The sequence below is a fragment of the Anomalospiza imberbis genome, chromosome 1 (assembly GCF_031753505.1).
Source record: "Anomalospiza imberbis isolate Cuckoo-Finch-1a 21T00152 chromosome 1, ASM3175350v1, whole genome shotgun sequence".
In the NCBI taxonomy this organism is placed as follows: domain Eukaryota; kingdom Metazoa; phylum Chordata; class Aves; order Passeriformes; family Viduidae; genus Anomalospiza; species Anomalospiza imberbis.
The window spans coordinates 112,670,057-112,695,952 of record NC_089681.1 but is presented as its reverse complement, the minus strand read 5'-3'; the positions used below and the strand labels follow the sequence as shown (position 1 = coordinate 112,695,952).

General features: G+C 35.7%; 1 protein-coding gene across 9 annotated transcripts in view; it reads right to left on the bottom strand.

Moving 5' to 3' along the window:
• The window catches only part of SLC4A7 (solute carrier family 4 member 7), a 154,867-nt gene that overhangs the window by 5,706 nt on the left and 123,265 nt on the right, over positions 1–25,896 (bottom strand). For 8 of the 9 annotated variants that reach the window (XM_068206487.1, XM_068206541.1, XM_068206497.1 and 5 more), the window contains 17 exons: positions 24,515–24,672; positions 22,421–22,508; positions 20,717–20,863; positions 19,226–19,329; positions 17,560–17,734; positions 14,979–15,112; positions 14,174–14,419; positions 11,777–11,882; positions 9,853–10,014; positions 8,799–8,912; positions 8,181–8,342; positions 7,681–7,932; positions 5,805–5,873; positions 5,182–5,355; positions 4,685–4,816; positions 3,825–3,916; positions 1,916–2,023 (listed from right to left, as the gene is read on the bottom strand). In XM_068206487.1, the coding sequence (XP_068062588.1) occupies positions 1,916–2,023; positions 3,825–3,916; positions 4,685–4,816; positions 5,182–5,355; positions 5,805–5,873; positions 7,681–7,932; positions 8,181–8,342; positions 8,799–8,912; positions 9,853–10,014; positions 11,777–11,882; positions 14,174–14,419; positions 14,979–15,112; positions 17,560–17,734; positions 19,226–19,329; positions 20,717–20,863; positions 22,421–22,508; positions 24,515–24,672 (2,423 nt within the window). Of the gene's footprint in view, positions 1–1,915; positions 2,024–2,967; positions 3,576–3,824; positions 3,917–4,684; positions 4,817–5,181; positions 5,356–5,804; positions 5,874–7,680; positions 7,933–8,180; positions 8,343–8,798; positions 8,913–9,852; positions 10,015–11,776; positions 11,883–14,173; positions 14,420–14,978; positions 15,113–17,559; positions 17,735–19,225; positions 19,330–20,716; positions 20,864–22,420; positions 22,509–24,514; positions 24,673–25,896 lie in introns of those variants that run through there. The other variant, XM_068206524.1, reaches the window with a different exon arrangement.

Genomic DNA, 25,896 nt, shown 5'->3' with positions numbered 1-25,896 from the left:
AAAAGCTGGTTTCTGGCACCAGTGGTTTTTATTTTCCATTTGTAGTTTTAGCAAGTTCCCTACCAAGCTGGATTTTTTACTGTACTAAGCTCAAGCAGGGTATGTTATAGAATCAAAAGGAAAAGTCTTATAGCAAAATATAATGAATAGATGGAATAATGAATACAAGGCTAAGCACAACAAAAAACACTGCAAACTAATTAGAAGCCTGATTTGCTAGTATTGCAAATAATTCCATACTAAATTAGCCTACTCAGGAAACAGCAGAGATGAAATTGTACTGAATTAGAACTGCCTGAAAACCAAACTTAAACATTTTAATTCTTCTGGAAAAAGAAATACAGGCCTGTATCTCTTCAAGAGTTATATGCCCAATGGCTATCAGACAATGCACTAGAATCATCCACAAATTCTGTAATGGGCTTCTTCTATGAATTTAGCAAGAAAGAAAAAAAACGTATTAAATAAGGAGGGTAAACTGACACACGTAGTCTCTTATCTCTTTAATTTGTCTTCTTGATGGTCTCGCTCATGTGGTATTCAAGTTTTTGAAATGTTTAATTAAACGTGTGTTTTAACAATGTTTAAACAATACAGCCTAGACATTCACTGGAAATGGTGCCTGCACTGATGAGTCTCTTAAGCTTTTTCTCTTACAATACACCTCAAAGCTCTTTCTCTGTCTCCTTTACCCCTGGTTGACCTGCTGTCTGGCCAAAACTGTGTATTTCCATGCCTTGTTTGGAGCAATGCACGTGGTGAACAGACAGATGGCATACAAGTGCTATGTCACTACTAGTGCTTCCAACAGCACCTGAGATGGCTTGGACAGAGCCATGAACAGAGTAGGAATGCTCCAGCCTTGGACAGAGTATGAACACTCCCTCCTCACCATGAACACTTTCACTAAGATGCAATTTTATACAAAACCTGACAATTTTGTATCTCTCAAATATGTCTTTCTCTGACAGAATTGGCTGAAAAGGATCAACCAATAGAAGATGCATTCAATAGACAACAGAATTGCTTAGGTTTAGTTTTCTGAGGAAGGCATGCCCATTCTCCTCTTTCCTACACAAAAACTACAAAAGCAATAGCTGCATGGATTATGAGCAGTCCACAGATACCAGTCCCTAAAAATTACAAGCCTTTGAAGAAGTTGGGGATATTCTGGACAAATACTCATGTCTTGGCTTGTTTCTCTAGATAGATTCAGCCAGACAGGGAAGAAATTAGGACAGAATACCAGAATGATTCATCACACTCAGACTTTGTTCTTTGATGGGGAGCTCACAGAGAAGAAAGGCTACTGGCCAGCATAGAAGATGCTTGTCATCTTACAGGGAATGTCCACAGCACTGAGGACTCATGATCTGTCCATGTATGTCATTCAAGTATATTTCATTTTCAGTGAAGATAGTATTTGAGACAGGTTTAATTTTTAGATATTAAAAATTAGTTGATGAAAAGCAATCCAAGCAATGCACTCACTCACAAAAACAGGGCAGATCCTAGGGCAGTACGAAGCAACAACAAAAGTGCTGGACTTACAAAATTATCAGTGGAATTTGTATTATTGAGCATCAAACCACTCCCAAGCTCATGTACACTCTAGTATTTAGAAACCCTAAGCTCATCAGAGTAATAAACACTTGCATCAAGTAAATAAATAGTAATTTTTAAATTATTATTTAAAATAATATATTAATAAAATAGTAATAAAATAATTCCTTGTAGAAACTGATAAACTTCAGAGTAAAGAGGAATAATTAAGCTCAAATTAATGTTTTTCTAAAGTAAGAAGGGAGTAATTCAGATTTATAAACCACAATTTTTAAGATATTGTTCAATAAATACAAGTACAGCTGCTAAACACAAGATGATAGTTAGAAAAGGCGTGAGTAATTATAGCTACCTCAGGTTAGCTCTGGTTACTTTGGCATTCTCAGTACTCATGGCAAGAGCCTTCCACTGTGCAGTTTTGGCCATTTCGTCTGATATGTTTACAACTGAGGGATCAATGCTAAAGAACAAACATACTTTCTGGTTAGTATTCAATTCCTTTCAACACTATTATACTTACTGTCACTCATCATTTACATCAGTTGTGCCTTCTTTCAATATTTACACAGCCACAAGTTGAATTAATCTCTTAAAAGTATACTTCAACAAAAACCTGAAAATTTAACTCACTAGCACTACCATAATTACACAGCATCTCAAAACAGGTTTTCACATAGACACCAGTAAGATATTGAGTACACTTGAGAGGTAACCCATACCTAAGTTCAGAAAATTATTTTGCATGCCCAGAAATAATGAATTGAATCACACTGTTGTGCTAAAGCTTTCACTAATCAGTTACTTTAAGTGGCTTCTAGGAAATAATCAAGGGCAAAAGAGCAAAGGTTAATAAAATTTCAAAAATTCAAGTGAGATTTGAAACTGATAAAAATCTAGAAATTCCAATTATCTTGACAGATAAGTGTTTTTTTTTTCCTCAAAAGCCTTATTAGATATTTTGCAAGGTTCTTTTGCCAGACCACCTGTCTCCCAAGTGCTGCAGAAGAGAAGTTTATCCTCACAGATGGTAAGTTTTTAAAGCCTATTTCTACTTTTGTTCTCCACACAGTTACATGTACAGCAGACTCAGGTGCTGCCTGTTGCCTGCTTTCTGTTCTGTTACATATTTAAGCTTCAGAATCTACCCCAAGTGATCTGTAAGTTTTTCAAACGGCAGAAAAAACTTTCAAAGCCATTTTTCCTCAGGGATCTCCACAAGACATATAATGCAGCAGAATACATACAAAATACACACACAGTTGATGAAGTCACAGCTGTACTGTGAGAGCAATTAGTAACTCAAATGGTTTGTTTTTTTTTTTTTTTTTTTTTTTAAAAAAGCTTTAGCATCTTCATTCGAGTTGCTTAAGTCTGATTAAGCCTGGTCTCAGAATAGACAATAGCACTCAGCAGAAGTATCTGTCTAATCCAAATTTCTGTCTGTTCCCAACTCACATCAGGGCATACCTGGTACTACCCTAGATCCATAGGAAGGCAAATTTTTAACCTAGAAACCCTTAGTATTAAAGAGGAAAAGAAAACCTGTAAGCTATTTATCTGCCTCATCTTTAAGTTGTGTTGAACAGCTGAGAATACCTGACAACTCAGCTAAATAGAACCCCAGTAAGGGAGGCACCAACTGAGACAAAATGCCTACCAAAGCTGAAAGAATTTCCATGACTGAAATTACAGTACTTCCTTTTCTGGAAGAGAATATATTCGTACATTTATGTTCAGAAAATAACATTTTAAAGTAAAAATGGCTGCCTGTAAAAGGGGTTTTTTGTACCACAGAAATTATGACTTTAGCCTTTGCTTAGATAAAGCAAGTAATTACACACTTGGATTTCTTCTGAAAATCCCAAGTGGCTGGCAAACACATGGCTCAACTGATGCTATTAGTTGCTTAATGCTCAGTATTTCATGCACAGTAGCACACAAATATTCCATCAAAACTGACCAAGGATGCTTCTTCGCCTTTAGTACAGCTGGTCGAAATTGAGTCATCTGATCTGTTCAAGATGGTCATGTAAATTTATAATCAAGATGCAGTTTTAAAGAACAATGCAATATAAAGACACTAATGTAGCACCATGAGATAGATCTTCATATTTCCTAATCACGGATAAGTTACCAGCTTGGGGAAAAAATTATTTCAACTTATACACAACCAACTTAATATAAAGCAGATAAATATAAATATATAAAGCAAATTACAGGTTCTGATAAAAGAACTTTTAAACAGACACATCATTTTATACCTGTATTTCAGGGTTTTTACAGGAAAATCCAGATTTGCTTCTCCATATGCAAGGTGTACACTGTCATTTTCTGAAAACATTCTCTCTGCTTCCTGTAAATTCCAAGTAAGATGTTTGTAAAATTACTCACATAGCAGAAACCACAGCAGTATCTAAAGTTATTAATGTTATATGACAGGTATTCCATAGGGGTAAAAGGCATTTCCATGTAGGTACTGCAGTTGAATACAGGAGACAGAGCTTATGATCTTTCCTCTTGGAAGTGTTTTATTAAGGCAGGGGGCATGGGAGACTGCATTAAATACTACCAGCTTCGCAAGGAATTCATCTAGGTGGCGTACAGCAAGGCAGGACTTTAATGGAGAACTTCCAGAAGCTATATTATTGCATTACTAGTAACTAGCAGTTGCACTAAATGACAGCTCCACAAACACATGTGAGCAAAATGTCCCTGATATTATGAACACTTTTGTGACTAATTTAAGCAGAATAAAGAAATCCTACTCCACCACTTCCCTCTCCTTTGTCTCTTTCTCTCCATTTTCTTTCCTTCTAAATGGATTAAAGACAAGAAACCCCAACATTTTTGTGCTAACAACTGCTTCTTTCCACTTTGTTTGAAAATTTTGACCACAAATAAGAATCATAGTTTGTAATAGCATAATTGAAACTGTGACTTAATTCCTTAACCACCAGCAACTGTTCTTCTAGTAAAGAATTTAATTTCATTAGTGAAGAATTTCAAAATGTGTATCTGGCATATAAGGCCATATGCTCAGGTCACATAAGATTCTTTTAAATTGATTTAATTATTGCCTAGAAATTTACAACATGCTCAGTTTGATTGTTTTCACACTTACTTCTTTCTCTTTTATCTTTTCGTCATCTTCTCTCTTCTTTTTACTTTCTGGCATAAGATCATCAAGCCAGCTAAGCTCTTTTTTGGTGAAACATAAATCCATGAGCTTGCGAATGAACACTAATGCTAGAACCTAAAGGGAACCACAGACAAAGAACTTATACTGAACTATTCAAATGAACAAAAATGCACACACACTTTCAGTACACTCAGAATCTGTAACTGAAGCCCTTTTTTCTAGTACTAGATGTTATCTTACCACAAAGGTAAATAATTTGCACTTTCAATAGCTATTCACAATTTAATTGCTTGTTTTCAGGAAATGAGAAGTCTTTTGTTTCAAAAGTGAACAGCTTGTACTACAGGGGCTTTTTGTTTCTTTCCCACTCCCTTCTTTCTTAGAGGCAGCAAACATCTTCTGAAGAGATCCTGAATAATACATGCTGTTTAAAAAAATTACTGTACAAAAATTATTAACTGAAAAACCAGAAAACTTACCATCATAGGGAAAACAACAGCAGCTGCAGAGGCTTTGATCACCCACAACAGAACTAGACAAGTGAGCTGAACAACTGTAAAGATGTGGACCTTCCAGAGTGGCACATAACGTAGGTAAATCAGGTCAGGTTGATGTTTGGCAGGCATTCCAAACAGTTTTATACGGTCAAAAAACTGCATGGAAAATAAAATCATTCTTCAATTATTGTTTTTTGCCTCTCCAGAAGGAAAAAAAAAATTTTAAGAGACTACAGAAATGTAAGATAATCCCAAATTAAATACTAATGAAAGACAGTGAACGCTGAAGGGGCTGGAACTGGGGGCTGTTTTGCACGGGTTGTCCCTCATCCCCACTAATAATAAAAAATTCCAGAATATTTCAGAAAATTTGTTTCTTAGCTACACTATTGAAAGAATAAAGAAAAAAGAAATGAAAGAACTGACAAGGGAAGACATAATAGTGTAAGAACAAATACCTGAACATGACACTCAGGAAATTATCCTACATGCTATTCAGACAATATGGAACAACTTTATTGTGGCTCACATAATGCAGGGTGTTACAGTTTCCTTTTCATTCAGTGTTAAACAAAAGCAAGCTGCTTGTTAAAACCAGACCTTACCTGAATGCCTTTTAATGAAGATACTCCCATGTAAAGAAAGACACCATACAAAACTGGCATTGGAATAAACTGGGGAGGAAAAAACACCCACAGTTAAAAGTGGAATCAACATGACACCAGAGAGCAGTCCATATCAGTGACAGGCACAGACCAAGTTATTTTTTACTTTATACTTTATATATAGACTATGTATTCTGTACAACTTCATGAAATTGCCACATTATAATTTCATACAGTGTGATTTTATATTTTTATATAAATTCAAGCTCACTAAGATAACAAAGTTGTCCACTGATTTCAGTGGCACTTGCATCAAACCTTTGCAGGGAAGTCTTCTTTGCTCCAGAATTCATTAAGATTACAAGTAAAGGACAACCAAGACACAACATGAAATCTTAATAAAAACTGCTGCTATTAAGAGTGAACAAAAACCTTTATTTAAACAGTGTGAAATAAAATTATGCCTTAGGAATTTACTACTGCATGTGTATGTGTGTGGCTAGTGTCTTCACTTTAAGTTCAGTAATTTCATATAATATCTTCGACTGCATTAAATCAGTATAAATCCACACATGGAACAAAAGCACAGCAACTGAAAGATGCAAGGCTTTGTTCTCCTTCCTTCTTTTGAACAATAACAGTCATTCACACTGAAAAAGAAAAACATTTCTTAAACAGCAAAGAGTAATAATTCCATCCCTATTACCCTGGGTCCACAAACCAAAAAGTATTGGTTTCGAAGAAAAAGAAGTTAAAATATGGGGTTTAAAACACTTTACTTCAGCAACCAGCACTTTTAATTTTTGCTTTTGAGCAACAATAAATCTATTTCACTGTTTCTGCTTTTGATTCTCATTATTCACATTATACAGCTGAGCTCTTGGTAAATTTTTAAAGAAAGATTGTCAAATCTGAATACTGTTTTTTAGTAACCACTATGGCCTTATTATTTTCAGACCTTTACATTCTTTACTAGACATACAAATGGTCAACTATTTAAAATTTATAATACATAACTACTTATTAAACTATAGCTGCATATATACAGGATTATTCTTTGCCATTATCTAAATTTGAGAAGCTACATTTCTTATGAAATTACTTGAGATCTGTCTTTGTTTAAACAGACTTTTACAAAGTTCTTCAGAAATATCAGCAAATATGCAATATCTACATTTCTGGCAAGAAAAAGATGGTTCTTTCGTTTCTTCTTTTAACTACTGGATTTGAAACAACAAAGTAGAAGCTGAACAAAATCCAACTGAATTAAGTAATTTTCTTCCAATAGAGTCATTGAAAGGTCACTAAGGATATAAATTAAGATATTAAAGTGCAATCTGATGCTACAACACAACCTGCAAAATCACCATTACACTGTGATGATGCACAAAATAATCTCGACACTCTAAAAATCAAATTAAGTACAGTAAATGGAAAACAAGAAGTGAAAACTGTTATTTCTCCCTTTTAAAGCAATGTTTCCGTTCCTTCTGCTACACTCTATTACTTCTGCTCAAGTAACTCTACTTCTTTATCACACTCCTTTTCTCTCTTCATTTAAGCATTCACATAAAAACTGCAGTTTTTAGGTAACACGAACTCAAGAAACTAAAAAAAAAGAGCTGGCAAAAAAATCACATAACACAGGAAAAGGTTGCTTTCTTCACTACTCACTACATTCCTAGCTTTCTCAGATTTCATTTTCTTGCATCCTTCCATATTGTTTCTATTCAATTAACATCTTTTGCTAGAAAAGCAATTTGAGAATGAGTTCAGGCATATCTTACTTAACATAACAGAACTTTCTCGCATTATGAAATGCTAAATCACAATATCAAAAGCACAAAGTAAATATTTTGGGAAAACTCTCTTTTACCTTTAACACAGAGGTCATGGACACCGACATCCCCATCAGCACAAAAATCATCAATCCTGTCACTCGCTGCTCCCGGATTCCCAAAAACTTTGGTTGTTCTCCTGGTGCTGAGCATTCAGATTCAACTTTCAGGCTGTTAACATGACTTATAGACAGGACAGTTGCAGCAACATACCACGGCAAGCCCATGATAGAACATATTCCCAACATAATACCAACCATGAGCAGATCAAGATGATAACCACAGCCTTTCTGTAAAATTAAGCAAATAAATAACTTGAAAAACTTTCTATTTATATGATCCTATTTCTAACTCAGCAGGTGAATAACCTACAACTACAAAAGTCAGATACTTTGAGAGCATCCACAAAATTATATTTGTTCTTGATTAGTCTATTTATATCTAGCAGCTGATGGTAATTTCACAAATTTGCAGAATGAATCCGATTTTAAGTAATCTGACTTGCACATCATTTGACGTCTGTAAAAATTACTTTTACCTTCAGTTTATGCTCTTTCCTGTTTATAATAACGGCTGTTATTTGTTGATCCATGAAAATGAGAATGGTACAGAGTAAAGCAGGAAGAGCAGCAATCAAGAGTGTCCACCAAGGATTGCCTCCAAGAGGATCAATGAACCATCCTCGGTCTTTTCGGGTGGGCTGAAAAAAAAAAAAAAACCCAACCCATCAACAATGAGAATTAAATTACTACAACAGAATGCAGACTGTTTATCACTACAAACAGTTTCAATGAACAACAGATCAGTTTCTTAAGTCTATTTTTAGTTTTTTTTTCCCAATGGCTTTGACCAAAAGACTGATTTAGCTGTTACAGGTGAACATGACATTTATGTGGAAAAAATTAAAACAAATCCATTCAATTCACTCATTTTGTACATTTGCACATAAGAATGCTTCCCTTTCAGTAATAATATAAAACATAATTTCTCCTGTTAGATGAGGCATACATCCAAAACAGAAAAGAGAAACTACTTGATCAACTACATTGTAAGCAAAAAAGAGAAATTTTTGTTTCTATACAACTCGATTGTTCTTCTGTTCATAGAACTGCAATCATTTTAAAAGTTATGTTTTCCAAAAGGTTTTGTTTCTTACTTCAAACTTCTCTGGAACCTGAAGCTTAGGAGAAGGTACTCCTACAAGATAGTCAATCAAAACCATGATTACTATGGTCAGAAATACTGCGAAGTCGCTGATGGTGGAACGCACCTGTAAAGAAACGACTTGTGTTAAGTCTTGCTTTTTTACCATTATAATTTGCATGTGTAGAAAGATGATTTTCTCCCTTATAAAAAGTGAAGTTTATTTATATTATACCACACCACTGAACATTATCTATTTTTTCTTGTTACTTTAAAATTTAAGCTGTCTGCCCGCATAGTATGAAGTTGCAGAAGACAAGTATTCTATACAGCTGTTCACTCATTTAAAAGTGGTCTATTGTAAGAGACAAATTACTTTAAACAACTCCATCATCTTCCTTCTCCCCTCAATCCCATTAGGAGGCTTAGCCAACACAGCTAGTCCCTGGTACCTTAGGTCAGTAATATTCATACATTTAATGTTTTAATCCCTAGAAGGCAGAGAATTTGCAATACTTTCATATTATCAAAGATAACTTTATTAAACATTAGGAAGACATTACAGGGATGAGCTGAGGTTTATAGCAGATCTAACCACTTCATTTTGCCTAGCAGAAGTTACATAAATCAGTTTAAAAAACATCATCACATTAACATCTATTAGAAATAGTAATCCCCCGAGGAACCACTCAAAACCCAATAAACATCAGTAGTTTTGGGAAAGTAATTAATTGTTTTGTATGACTAGGTGAGGAAAAGAGCAGCAATATTGTCTCTGCTAATGATACCTGGCAATACTGATTAATGTGGGGAGATGGACTGCTTAGGTCTTTCAAAGTTTAGAATATTTTGGTTTAACTCTACAAAAATACAGAATAAGCACTAAATTTTCTGCAGATGATTTCTTTCCTCAAATGTCCTAAATTTTGTAATTATTCGCTGAATTTTGGGTTTTAATTTTCTTTCCTGTCTTAAAATAAATCTCTCATGACAGATTTAAACTCCATTAAATTATACCAAGGTTTATATTACAAGGTAACAATAGTCTAGTCTCTAATCAGGATTACCTTAGTTGGGAAATAGCGTTTGGTCTTGAATTTCTTCAGGAAAGAGGAGAGGAAAAATGTAGCGAAAAATAGTATGACAGACCAGAAGAGAACATCTGGAATATATGGTCCATGATGGCCACAAGCTGATCCACGAAACACACCATGATATTCTAAGCATTCCTGCAAAGAGAAAAGCTCTTCATATGTGTATGTTTTATTAATTCAGTATATTCAACCAAGCTTCCAACTTTTCTACATAAAATACATTTGAGAAAGCTCATAATTCCAAAAAGGAGGTTCTTTCCTTCATCACTACCTCACCCTGAAAAAGCCAGACATGTGCGCTGTCTGTTCCAGAAAAGCCACAGTAGCCACCACTGATTATTTCAAAATGCTGGGAGATGCCCAAGAAGAAACAACTTTACAGTTACATTACATCTATTCTGTTTTTCAAAGCACTGAAAGATTGCCCAGGAAAAGCAGAATATCCAACATCAACCTTAAGCTAACAAACATAAAAAAGGATCTCCTCATTTTCTTTTGATCAGTTAAGGGAAAAAAACAGTCTTAAAATATAAGATTATCCAAATCATAAGAAAAAGTTTCTAGCAAAGTAGGAAAGCATTGTAAATAATGGATTTAAATAAAAAAGAAAACAAAGTCAGATGATAGTTATCAAAAAACTTACTGAAATGCAAAGCAAAAAGTTCAAGTAGATACACAGAGTACAAGGAAACAACAAGCCAATAATTCAAGTAGCTGGAAGCAGCACTGCACTAACCTAATTTATTAATTCACTGAAAATTTATCTTATGGCAGAAGTTCTCCCTTTTAACAATCTACTTTGGTTACAAGATAACACCAAATTCTGGATCAGTTCTGTCTCTCTGGTAAGACTAAAGATTCTTTAGAGGTAAAGGCATATAGATGAAAAGACATATAAAATAAAAAATAAATATAAAGGAAATATAAAAATTAAGTTCAAAAGAAACTGCCATCTTAAGTGATTATGGTAAACTAGGAGCCATTGGTAGCACATAAACAGTCCTGCTACAAGTCAAGCAAAGCACTGAGGTTTTACATGGAATTTCTGCTGTGCAAAAGAGGCACTTTAGTGTGAATGTCTATGCCCATACACAGATATCCACTGCTGTTCTAGACAGCCTCAGATGGCCAACCCAGCAAGCATAACATAAACAGCAGCAAATCCAAATCATTCAAGATGCAGGTGGGAATCAGATGCCAGTGTAAGCAAAGTGGCTGCATTTATTCCACTGCACACTGCCCAAAAAACTACTTATCAGCAAGAGTGTTTCTCTCTAAAAGCTTTCCAGAGCACTTGCACATGATAACTTTCTTCCTCTTCACCTACACACAAAATCAGATATTGGTATAAAATATCCACTTCGTAAGTTAATACTTTCGAGCCTATTCTAAATAGCTGTTTTCAATTTCAAATAATTATTTTCTTCCAACCAATATTTAGGTAGTTCCTTTGATTCTGTTGGGAGTTTTGTACCAATGGCTAATAAACTAATGAAATGTGTTTACTACCACACTTCATCTACAAATTCTATCATCACATCATATTAAAAATACTTCTTTCAGGAACTGGAAGAAAGCAAACTCCTGTTTATTCACCTCATCATGTTCACCTGCAAGATTACTGTGGTACCTAAGAGCATTAAGGTGGCTACCTCAAGCATTTACATTAGCATTTACTTCCCTGGACTCACTTATCTAGTCCTCTACAATGACTGTGTAAAGCCTTATGGAAGAAATTAAGAGAGTTCAAAAATACAGTTTTAAGGAAAACAGTTCAGGTTCGGTTAAAAAAAGAAATCAGATGAAAAAATGTAATAAACACTGGTAACATGCAGGTATTTATTTTTTATGCATATGCACATGCACAGATACATACACATAGCTTTCAGATACTCACAGAAACTGTAAGATTACTCCAGGCTATATCTGCACCAGATTTATTCATACTCCTCCACAAACGCAATGTGTCATTGCTTGGTTTCTCAGGCTCAGAACACACACATCTGAAGGGAAGAAGAAAAGTTTACATGCTTTTAAGCTGTATGTGCCAAAATGCAGCAATTTGAAGTAAATTCAAAATCCTGAACAGTTTAAACCAGAGTTTATCCCAAACTTCTACAGAAGAAGCAGAGTACAAGGCTTTTCCTTACATGACATGACCTAGGACTATCGAGAGGGTGGGGGAAATGAACCAGGTCACCCTCAAGACACCATATTTGAGTATGTAGTAAGCTAACTGAAGATATAAATGCTTACAGTGCTCAGCTTTAAAGCAACTGTATACACATTTTTTAGGAGTATTTTTGTAGAAGTAAAAATCCTCTTCCTTATTGCAGCATTTTGCGAACTTGCATTGCAGAATCCTTTCTGTCAGACAGGTTGACAGAAGTATACATCAGATAAAGAAAACCCCCAAAACACAATGGACTGAATATTGATTTAATGGGATGTTTTCAAATAAAGCTATTCAACTACACCAACTGGTAAGCTTAACACATAAACATTTATGTAGAAGAGGAGAAAGAGGTAGTAAGCAAGAAATAAGTCTCCTTTTTCTATGAGATTCACTGAAGACACTGGAAAAAAAACCCAATGAACCATGGAAGGGAAACTCTGCATCCTGGTAGCGTGAAGGTAAAGAAGGAGAAAACATTAAATGTGCATGGGCAAAAAGAACCTAGATATGCAAAGCACAATGTTTGGGGAATTTAGAAAATACTAAGTAGAAAATTTTTTTTGTTAACTAAATTCTAAACTAACAGCAATAGGAAATGGGAAAGGAGTAGAAAGTAGTAACTCCTACAAAGCAGTTGCCAACACAGAATCATCAGAAGAGAAAGGAATTGCAACAATAAGCATGATGAGACAAATCATAATTAGTTGTTGGTCAAGGCAGTAACATTAAAAAGCATGCTGGTGGAAGACTTGACAAATTTCTCAACAAAGGCAATGAAGATAAAGTATGCCACCAAGTAGATAAGCAGAAATCCAGAAAGAGAAAGGAAAAAAAACCACACCCAGAGAAAATGTAAGAGTACTTGAGATTGTCTTGTGGCTCAATTACATAACCATGCTTGTTCGGCATGCTTTTCCCCACTAGGGGTTACAGAGTGGGAAGAAAAGGAAAGGGAAAGGAGGAAGAAAGCAATTGTGAACGGCTGGATCTCCTACAGCTTTGTGAGAGAAAAAAATGCAGGACAAACCCAAGCTGAACACTGTGGCATGTCCCAAAAAAACAGAGAGCTAAACAAATTAAAATCCCACCTTCCCCTCTCCACCCCCACAGGCTGCCTGAGGCAAAACACAATCAGGTGGCAAGTGTCCCAAGACCTACAGTACAGTTTCTGCCAGCTCAGTGGATTTAGCATGCCCACACAGAATTTCAGTGAGGACCCAGAGCCACTGAAACAGAAGGATGGGAAGGGAATGGAAGGAAGGGAAAAATAAGGAAATGAGTGTCTTCTCACAGCCCACTCCTGGCAATGTGGCCTGGTCTTAACAGTGGCTAAGACAGGAAAGCGAGTGTAAATGTCAAGTGTGAACGGAATACAAGAAGCAGTCTGACAGGGTGTTTGCCCTTTCCCCCTGGAAGAAAGTACTGAAGAAGCACTGACTGATTGTAAAAGAGAGCAGAGATCTTGGAGGGGAAACACAGGAGTCCAAACCTGGTTTGACACTGCTAGAAGACACCCTGTGTGCAAGATGAGCACTCTCCTGGCCAAGCAGAGCAGCTGCCCAGCAGGACAGTGAGTATTCTGCTCTCCAACTAGTGAATGACTGTCCCAGTGCCACAAGCAGGGACCCTCACCCCAGGGGCACAGACATGACCTCTTGAGGGCCCCTCACCCACATTGTGACCACACAGGTACAACTGAAGTTGGAAGATGCACCTCTCCAACAGTAGGGGAGCAGTAATGTTTAAATGATTTCATTTAAACTATAAGAAATGAGCAGTTTTCTCTGAGCAACAGTGAGCAGCATCTTCATCTGGGCAGGTGTGAGCTGGTAAGCCAACTCATCCTATTTCATGAAACTATACTTCCTAGAAGTAGCAAGGCAGAAGTCCTGTTCTGACCTTTAGCAAAGCTGTATTAAAGCAGGCTTTGTCACAGCCCCTTATCCCTTCCAATCACCCATAGCTAACACAGAAAATTCAATTCCACAGCTTCCTGAATAGAATTTGTTTCTCATGCCCATACCACTCCTACCATTCCTCCTAGCTTCCCTGGAAGTGGCACCCACTGCCATTTAATAAACAATATGTCTTTCTGACAGATAGAAACTTGGTACTTACGAATATGAAGTCAGTTTATTCAAATCATTGTGCATATTGAAGGGATACACTTCTCCCAAATCAACAAGCTTTTCCAATGCCTCATAAATAAATATGATGCATATGAGCGCTGCAAAAGCTTCCTCAGTAAATCGAGTGATGTAGCACACAAGGCTGCTGGCATCTGTGGCTACAAGTACAATGCATAGAAATGCAGTCCACAGACCAATGCTAGTTCGCAGGGAGAGGTAGGAAAGACCATAATCCCTGTGTGAAGAAACAAACAAAAGCATTAACTGAGCCAAAACCCATCTGTATTACATTCGATTTGAGAAGACATTAAGGCCAAGCTTTATAGGTGTTCAGCACTTTTCTCATGCTTGATATTAGCTCTGAAGGAAGCAGAACATTTTTTTTGTCTCATCTCCCACCAAAGCAAAGCAACACTGCAAGGTGTTTCTAGGACTGACAGTGCAACTACCTAGCTTGGGAAGCATCATGGGGATGAGTCTCTTCAGAACTACCCAGATGGTTTCTCCTAGAGGGTAGATCGATCTCTGCTTACCCCTGCAGAAGCAAAGCCAACAACTTCATAGAGTCAGAATATAACTTTTATTTGAGTCCTTGCCACTTCTTATCACTGATTTTCTCATTCATGTCTGCCAGTGCCTCACAGCTTTACCAAACTGTATCAATTTCTCAGTCTCTTGCCACTGTGTTTACCTTCATGGACATACACATTTACTACACATCTGCTTTCAATCACAGCTATTGTAACAGGCTAGAATGTTAAAAAGTTCATCAAGCCAATATAAATATCACTTACCTGCAAAATTTGAATAATATTTTTTCAAATACTAGAACTGGTCCTGTGCTTCCCAAGATAGTAAGAGGTTGCCCAGCAAAGAGAGAATAGGCAATCCCAGTTAATGAGGCTCCAAAGAGAGACTCTATTGCACTCTGTTTGGGGGGGAAAAAAAAGCTGTAACTTTGCTGCCTTTCAGGTTAGCATTTAGCATCATTATCTTCATAAATACAGCTTTAAGATGCATTAACTTAGGAACAAGACAAGATGTAAACACATTGCAATTAATATCCATGTTTGAGACAAGAATAACTTAACACTGTTTTGCAGTAACAATACCATGGACAAGATTTTGAAAACTTCACCCCTGACAAACATAAAGCCATCCAAAACCATGAGAACAAGTTACTAGTCCTGCCAGCTCTGAAGGAAAAGCATACCAACAATTACACAAATTTACAAAAAAAAAAAAAAAAAGAAAAAAAGCTATTCAACATTTTGTTTACAGAAAGAATTAATGGTCTCTGTAAAGAAAACAGATATTTGTACTGCACCATACCTACAGTGTGCCGTATCAAACCTGCATCAGTCAACCAAGCATTACAAAAGAAAAAAAAAAAAAAAAAAAAAAAGAAAAAGGAAAAAAAAACCAAACCAAAAAACAACAAGCTTACAGGCAAAGGTGCAGGGGGAATTACTGAAGAATATTGGTTTATGTATACATGACACCAAAAATAGATGAGCAGTAAACCAATGTCCCACCTGGTAATGCATTTCTTTTCAAGGAATTAAGGTATCTACTTCAGTTCTTGAATTAAGTGTTTCCCTGTTATATTTTCTGCAAAAATACTCAGCTACAATGCACCTCAAAAGAGAGAGGCCAGAATTTTAAATACTAAAATTATATTAGATTTACTTCAAAATAGTTAATTACACCAGCTACCACTATGAGAAGTCATGGATTACAGATTCCTGTAATGGAATTACAGTGTTCCTGGTGGAACTTCAAAGCATTTGTTATTTTGCAAATATGCAAATATTTGCAAATGATGCAAATGCTTTGAAATGATGCAAACCTAAGAAAACAGAATTCTTCAAACTTGAGCTCCAATTCAGGAAAGCATCTGAAAATGGTCAAAATGATTTGCTGAACTGGGCTATTAAAAATGAAAATGAGTCCTTTGATCATAACATTAGGGGAAAAAAATTCCAGTCTCTTGTTCTATTACCTTCAAATTAGTGTTTTTGGTTAGTCAATGCATTAACCTTGGGGTTCTCAGTCAGGGTGGCAGGGACAGGAGCACTGTGGAGGTGATGGCCTCTGAGAATGCGAGGGAAGGTTTCAAAGACAAACTGTGTACCTTACAATGTCAGCTACTGTGCTTGAACATGTGTGTGCAGTAACTAAATGTTTTATTCAATGATGCACACCAAGTATCTGAAGGCAGGAACAAACCCGCAAACAATTCCAGATAGCTAAAAGAAAGAAGGTGTTTGAGAATCAAGCTTTGAAAGGAGGGTACTTTCATTATTATACATGTTCTACATTCAAAATTTACATTGTCATTTTAGTAATCATTCCTACATTTACAGTGGGAAAACCAGCACGCAGAAAAGACATAATTGATTTCTGTATGTTCTATCAGCTTGAAGTGCTACATCAATAAACAAATACCTGAATCAACAGCAATAATTGAAAGAGATAAAACAGTTAACTAAATTTTAATATAGTACAAGCTTAAAATTTTCATTAAGTATCAAGAAGTTTGTAACATTATAAGTTTCAACAGAATCTTAGCATTTGTAAAGGACATGTCTGAATACATCCTTCCCTCCCACAAAAGGACAGAGCCTTGTTTCTTTGTAATAGATTTAAAAACAGAAAATACACTTCAATCTAGTTTACTCTTAGGCCAATTGACACTAAGTTACTAACACTGCTGATACTAAGTAATTCTTCCTTGCTTCAAAAACTGAAGTGCAATGATATTCTGGTGAATACTGCCCAACATAACACTACCAAAATTTTGTATGCGTATGGTTTACATTTGAGTCATTTACAATGAAGAGTATTTTCTGCTGATAAACCTCAAACACTTTATTTTATTGTGAGAAACATATGTATTAGTGTGAGCATAAACATATCCTGTCAGTTTCATAAATGGACTTCTGGCCACACACTGCAGGCATTATCATCCTCATAGGCCTACTAATTAAGGCCAGTACATCTTCTTGGCTATTCCCCTTGAGCCTCTGACTTTGCCTAAAGTAGGCCCATTGGGATGGTGCACCTTTACTGCTATTCATTACGCTTAAGCGGCCAAAAGGAAGGCAATGCAAGCCTTTTCTCAATTCGTAAAGCCATTCATCCAATAAGGCAGGATAAACATTTTTTACCTCCCCTGTGCATCTTCTCCTGTTCACATAGGTTCCCCACATTTTCCATAGCAATTACCTTTTGGGGAAGATCTGCTTTGGGGCAGGCTAATCAAGTGCTGTGGGTAAATTCTTCAAATACAAGTATAAATAAATGAGACAAATGCACACAGTGACTTGCCTCTGAAGGTCTAAAAGCCTGGCCGCTACCATTCTTTGTACTCACTATTCTGCCTTGTGTAGCTTCTCCCAGGAGCCCTCCAAAAGTGATTACAGGAGACATACAGGCACAGTATAGGAAAAGAATCGAGGCCAGGCACTGCAGGCTTAATGCATCCTTGAAGTCACTCAAGAAAAAAGGTGCTTTCCTTTTGATGTCAAGTATCAAACCACCAAAAAGCCTAAATAGGTGAGATGAAACTCGTCAAACTGTACACTGAAGGATTCTAGCTAGTTTAAAACTATGGGCTACACATGACTGCCAGTGCCTACTGACGGCACAAATTAAGCTATTTCATAATCCAGATTAAAGCATAACAATTAAAAATGTAAATGAGAATCTTATCTATTCCAACTCAGCAGTATTCCAAATATAATCAAGCAGGTTACCCACATTTTTAAAAGCTGACTACATTTTTTTTATATGGGATAGATACTGAAAAAATAACTTTGCAAACAATTTTACCTAAACGATGCTTTAAGACAAAGACGTCTTATGATATTCAAAACAATGGAACAGAGAAATATGCTAAACCTCAGCCAAGATCACTGCATTATCACATTTCAATATGAATACTCCAACATACAGTTGTAGCTTTTCATTTGAATTCTCTACATACATATGATTATGTCAATAAATATAGGTCTATAATTTTTAACAGTGTTGTTATCTGGAGAACACAGATATTCTACTTAGTTCAACTGGGTAAGCTATTACCAAGAATTTAAAGAGCAATTTTAAAAAATCTTAAAGACTCCAAAATACTAGATATTAATTTGCATTTAGAAAAAATTATTTTTATTTTTAATTATTAAAAAAAAACCCCAACACCCCTAATAAAAAGAAAAACCTTATCTAGAGCTAATTTTGTGAGCAGAAATTAACTTTTCAGCTCCACATACTGTCTACAAAAATAGTAAAAGGTAATTATAACAAAGCCACAATGGTAAAAATCAACACAAATATTGTAAAGTCTTCCTCACAAATGTATGAAAAAGATGCATTTGATTTGGAAGTTTATTCTTCTGGGGATAACAACACTGTACATATACTCCAAAATTTTTCAGTTGATTTAATCTCTACTCTCATTTCAGATATTAAAGTTGAATCATAACCAGATGTTGGAAACTTCTTTAGCAAATATTTTAGAATTAACAGAAAATGACAATAACTGAAAAAAATTACTTCAGTTTTATTTTATCTCTATAAGAAACCTGACCAAAACCCAAAGCTAACCAATACCAAACTACTTTTTGCCACTTTTCATTTCTTATTGTTCCATTTCATATACTCTTAATGAAACAGGTTTGCATTAATGGGATTTTTTAGTACCTAGCCCAACACTGAAAATTGCACATTACTGCTGTAATTATGATAATTGCATGCTCCTGAAGATTAAAATTTAAAGCCCAACTTTTAAAAGTCAGTTAGTTAAATTAGGCAGCATCTTATGTGAAATCCTTCGCAAATGTGTTGAGAAACATTGCCAGAGGCTTGAAAATACTTTAAGCAGATTGGCACTTACAGGCAAGAATCCAACACTTGAAAAGGACAAAGGATGCGCTCTGACACTTGCACCGTGATTTTTTAATGTTTAAATGTCAACCATTAAGATGAAGATTTATCACTTTTATTTCTTTACGGAAGCTAGCATTTAGGAAAGTGAACACACCTTCCAGTTCTCTGAAGTTCAGGTCCAGCATGATGGCCTTCTTCTTTAAGACCCTCTCCTGTAGGAGTAGATCCATTTGGAAATTTAGGTGCCTTCCTTTTATCCTACAGAAGAGATGGGAGGAAAAAAAAAAGGAAAAAGGAAAAAAAAATACTTTGAGACTGCCTTTACACTAAAAAGTATAATTAAAAGAGAGTGTGCACAAATTCTATGACTTCCACACCCTTTTTCATATTCCCAACTCATCAGCAGTCCTCCATTTTCCAAACTAATCTGCTGTTGAGTACAGATGTCTAGAAGTGTACAACACCACCTGGAAGACCTTTTTAGTATCTTGCACAACAGTATTAATCTTCCCTGTACCTACAAGAAATAGATTCCTGACAAATGAATCAATGAAACAAAGCCTAGATTTTCAACACACAGCAGAGGCTCAACCATGAGACAGAAATCTTTAGATACTTTTTTCTTCAACCATTTCCAGAGCAGAAATATTTAACGTGTATCGGAATCTCACCTCTTTTTATGATACACACAGTATTTAGTTGAAATATAAATGAGAAGTAATTCGCCTGCTGAGCAAGCTGCTTACCAGCCCCTCATAAATTTTTCAGCTGAGCCTGCCTTCCAAAAAACCCTGAGCCCTGCTTATTTTGGAAACAAGTTACATGGTAACCTCAGGCTATTCATGAATAGACTGCACTGCTGTTACCCCATTCTATTCCACCTACTCTGCCAAACCACCACAGGACTTGACATCAGTGTCAATCTCCTGAACCAAAAGCACTGGGCTCTCCCCTGCTTTTGATCCTGGAGGCCCAAATTCCTGTAAGTTGTAAAGAGGGAGGAGGGGAAGAAAGTCTCTCCCAGGATCCACGTTCCTTAGCTCTCATTCTAAGCCTGCATCATCAAAACTGAGCAATATGATTGATTTTTATCTATTTCATAAACATTCTGTTAACAGTATATGCTACACAAGACACACTAAACATTGTAATGAATGCTGCATGCAAACAGAAGTGCTTACAATAATTAAAATACTCTTGCCGACCATTGCTAGGCTACTTGTAGAATGAACATGAACTCAAGTACAATTTCTCACCAATTCTTCCAGTTCTCACATGAATTCATTTCAGTATTTCAAAAGGAAATATGGTAAATAAAATCAACTTAAGAGCATAGCAGAATACTGATAATGTCTTTTTCCCCCCTTCTTAACTTCTTTTTTTTTTTCCTAACTTAAATGGATAATCCACTTTTTCCTGCAAAATGGATGTGGGGACTTGGCTGATGCTTTACAGCCCTCTGGATAGGAGCTAGCAGTGTGGCCAGGTGGCCAGAAAGGCCCTTGAGATCTTGGCATGTATCAAGAAGAGTGTGGCCAGCAGGACAAGGGTAGTGATTATCCCTCTGTATTCAGCAGCTCAAATCCTGTGTTCAGTTTAGGTCCCCTCACTACAAGACAGGATGGACCTTTTTTTTTCCTTTTACCTGGGAAGGAACGCTTTTTGGTGGCTCAATTCGTATAGATGGATCCCACTCTCCTGGAGGCAGGACTGTCACTTGGTCTAAAAACTCATCAATTCCTGACAACAAATCATTTCGGTCTTTTGCTTTATAGGCAACATCATGGAAAACCTACAAGAAGAAAGTATTCAACACTCATTTTTGTTTTATTTTTCTGAAGAGGAACTGATTATCATTATATAATGATTACACTTGATTAAAAGGCACGGAAAATATTTTGTAGGTCCTCAAAAGTTTGACTTTTATTTTACTTACATACATTTAAATTAAAAACTACTGGTATGCACATTCCTATGGACCATAAGACATGGAAGTTTTATCTTCAAACTCAAAACGAGTATTGAGTTAATTTCTAAAATTAAATGAAAAATTAATCTTCAATATTCAGAACATCAAATTCATGTACTCTTGTCTGAATAATTCTGCCCTACAGCCACCGTACCATCATGCTGTGCTAAATCATGACAAAAAATACTTCAAATAAGCTTCAAACCAAACCACAAGTTTTTATTAATAATAAGAATGCATTTTTATGTCTACCTTAATTAAGTTTAGAAAAATACTTAAAAAGCACATGAAAGCAATTGTACTAAAAAATACTATACTGTTTTACAGACTACTACAACATGAACTCGAAGATAGATTTTATGCGCACAGAGAAAAAACAGCTATTTTGCTATAAAAAACTGCTTGCAGAACATGATCCTAAATTGCTCTGTACATTTGAAACCTAAATTGTTATTCTCCAAATACCATTAAATCTTCTCATTTTAATATAAATCTCTGAAGTCTACTTGGGTCTTTTTAAACCATCAAATAATTGATATTTTTTCCTATTTCAGGGATCTAGAATATTCTTAAAAAATCAGATCAGCCTATCTAAAAAAGATCAGAAGCAGCAACTAAAGTTTTTAATACTCAATTCTCACACTGAACAAAAACTGTATTCACAGACTCGTTACCAATTGCAAAATTACAGATTTCTAGTTTACATTACCAAACTTCAAATTGTTCTAGAGTAAAAAGTACTTGTATTTCTGCTAGATAACATTAAAAATTATCAGCAATTCAGTAGGTGGCGCTCAATGTGAAGTCAAAATTAGAACATCCTCATTTTACTCAGTAAGATGGCAACACTCATAAAAAGTCCTGGTTCCCTCCTGTGGTCGTTAAAACCAATAGTGCTCTAAACATATGACTTCAAAAGGCTATTAAAATTCTTATCCTATTTGTCTGACCTTGCTTAGATTTAAAAAAAAAGCCCCACAAATCTATGATGATTCAATTGCATGCATTTTTAAAACTTTGTGTCCTGAACACTTGCACAGCACAGCTGCTTCTGTCCTTTCTGACATCTAGTGACTCATATCAAATGCAGTTCTATTTCATAGTTCTGTTAACCAATTTAACAAAAAATGAAATCTATACATCAAAGCCAATTTTTTTTTTCGGAAATGCATTTAGGATTTCTTCAAGACAGAAAAGGAGGGAAGTTAATTTACCATTGTCTACTTCACTAACACAAAAAATAATTAAGTTTACAGTTCTTCATTTAACTAGTTTGAGGGTTTTTTTCTTTAACCTACAACTCCAAATAATTTACTGAAATCAGTTGGTAAATACACCATTCTAGACTTTAACTACAAACGTTTAAAACAGATCACTCACATCATCTGTCATGAGTGTTGCTATTGATCGCCCAATTTCATGGTACTGTGGAGCTTTTCCTGCTGGTCCCAGCAACAAAAACAAAAACCTGTAGAGAAAGTAATACAGATGAGTACAGCTGACTCATCTATATGAGCCATTCAAGAGTGGGTCATTCAAATTAATGTTTAAAGAAAATTTAGTGGTGAAGTGGTATTAAATACTATTAAAGTGAAAGTGGTATTAAAAATACCATTTTCAATGCTTATGATCTTAAAAGACTGCTGCAACACTGTAAAAAGATTCAGCTGTAAAAAGATTCAGCCTAAAGTCATTACTGTAAGGAACTCAAATCCTGAGCCAAAATTACTCGGTTATCTTCTTAATTAAGCCTAATTTTTCAACTTCTTATAATGCCTCAGAGATTGCAGAAATGCACAGACTAGAGCTCAATTAATACTTCCCCTGGATTCTAAGCCTTTCTGACATTCCCAGGAGCAAAGACCCCTTAAGTGGCAGCCTAGGAGCTCTATGTCCTGGTCCCTGATGATCACCTTTTCATGAGAGTTCAACCCCTTCACCTGCTGTGACTGGGCATGGCACACAGAGGATGCACCTATTGTACTTCTTGCAGTACACTTGGGCATACTCATATAGTCATATCCTAGTCTCGTGTCAGTGGAAAGGAAGAAAACTTGGATATTTGAACATCTATAAAAGTAAGTGACATTCTGGGAAGCTGATCCAGTCTGGGGGTTGGGTCACAGCATGTATTAGCAGATCCTTGCACGGTAACAGTGCCTAACATACAACTCACCAAAACCTTGAACAGGAGTAACATTTTAAAAATTCAAAAGGATACGAACCAAAGAGTGAACCTCAGTAATTTGTTTCACAATCTTCTTCCTATATTTCAAGAAAGTGACATTCCCAAGCACAACACATCTGAAAAAAGTATCGCTTTCTTTCAACTCATAGTACAAAAAGCTCACTTCTGTCTCCTTTGCAAGTTTACTACCCTAACTGAAACCAAGAGTGCAACTTCAGAATCCAAGTATGCTATTCCAGATTTGCAAGTCTACACCATTCTGAAAAACTTAGGACAGAATAATTTTAGCTATTCAGCATGCAGAAATTTTGGAATTTCCAAAAAAAACCATTATGAGCACTACTGTCAACTACTCTCCAAAAATTCTCACATATATATGTTTTTGCCCTTCAATAGAGTGCATAAGCTACAAATCACAAAGATAAACAAACACTTTAATCATTTTAAAACATAAAAAACCCACAAAAAAACATAAATACAAATGTATGCCAAACACTACGGAACAGCCCAATACATCAATGTGCACAGAAAATGAAGTGTCATCCATGATGATTGATGAAATGATCTTCTACCTTCATCATGAGACCTGTATTTTGGTATTTTGAACACCTGTGGTAAACATACCCACAGTATACTGGGTGAGATCCTTGGGTTTGGGGAGCAGGGGTGAGTGATTGCACCAGGTTGGATAGCATATTGCAGACTGAAAACTGCTTCCATGTATTAGTTGCAGGTTGACTACTCCAATGTCAATCATGTAGATTTGTGCATACAGTAAAAAACTGGTTTTTTACCACCTACATCATTCATATGCAGAGCATTTGTATAGAAAGAGCAGATGTTCAGATTAGACAGACCTTCAGACTTAGTGTGCTCTTCCCCACTGACAAGCTGTGTCCCACCAAAGGGAACTATAACTATCTTCATGCCCATCTTCAAAATGTCAACACAAACTTGGAAGACTCATTCCTTTTACTCCAAATCAGCTTTCAGTTTCAAATCCTGCACTTGCTTAAGACAGTATCTTTACATGTATATAGATGTATATATGTATATATGTGTGCGTGTGTATACAGAAATATATATAAAGATATATAGTGCATTAGAGAATTTTGTGGCAGATCTCATTCCTTCAAATTTTGCAGCAAATGACTGACATAATGTTAAACAAAATTTACATTTTTTTGAGCTTAATACAGTATATAAAAAATTTACAGCTATTTGAGATCTTAAATAATATTATCTTATTGCATAAGTAAAGCCAGACTTTCCAGGCATTTATTTACCGTGTAGGAACCGGAACCTCTGTGAGACCCGAGAGAAGCACAGCAGGGGAGAGCCTCACAAAAGCAATAATAGGTCTTTCTAAAAAATCTACTTCTCCCACTAATACATTTGATGCTTCTGCTCCTGAAGGAATTTTCCTCATGAAGTTCATATCAACCTATTCATACAAAGATGAAACAAGTGTTTAATCCCTTACAATTTCTTAGCAGAAATTCCATAACATAATTATGTTTATCAGAATTTACAAGACATTTATGCTACAAATAAAAATTAAAAAGCAAATTAAATATCCCACAATACAGAAAAGACAAACACATTTAGAAAATGTCAGCCAGCCAGCCAAATAATAAACTATTTTCTATAAGTTAGATTACTAACACCCAGTACATTCTAGAAGACTCCAAACTGCATAATCACCTTTCTAATATTATCATGACAAACATTCCGTGATAGGACATAAATTAACAAAATCTATGCACAATTAAGTAAGGAGAGTTCATGTAATTACACATGGTTTCTAGAATGCAGTAAGTTATTTCACAGCCATGTATTTCAAGTATGACAATTTTGAAAAATAATTTGTGTATTCATCTTGTTCATTCATAAAGAATATGATGGCTGAAAATCTTCACCTTCATTTCTGTACATAATCACAGAAGTGCATTAGAAAACGGTACAGCACATGAACTCCGTGTTCACATACACACACACACAAGCACCAGTAACATTGCTAGCTAGAGAACTTACAGATGGCCTCTTGAGTCCCACACCAAGTGTGCCACAACTACAGTGCCAGGAGGCTGACTCCTGTCCAACAGGAGACAAGGCAGGTGTACACAAGGACAGGCCAAGCAAAAATATAAAAACTGTGATAGAGGAGCAGGAATATATGGCACCTGCCATGATTAGATCACAACTACAGTGTAAGTTAGCTTTCCTTAAACAAAATTATTTAACTTGGCAAAACCATCTTCTTACAGTGTTTCACAGTAGAGATGACACTTCTGACTGAACTTTATAGTAACAGTCACAATGGAACTTGCCCAGCAAATTTATATAATGAAAGAAATATATGAGATTTCCAGTAGATTTTTTACAAGGTCTCCTTAAGAAAGTGGTACTACATGTTTTTAATGACTAAGATGTACAACAACTTTTGCAGAGGAAACTCATTATATGTATAAAGCAAATTCTTCTTAAAAGCCCTCTTCACAAAAAAAAAAAAAAGGAACTAACAAAAAGTTCTAGAAAAAGAAGTTACAACACAATGTATAGAACTGCTTTCATAAGAGCCTGAATAGCAGATGTGTAAATATCTCCATCTGCACGAGAAATTACAGCAGCTGCATTCTTATGTTACCAAAATACTGAGAAGTATTCC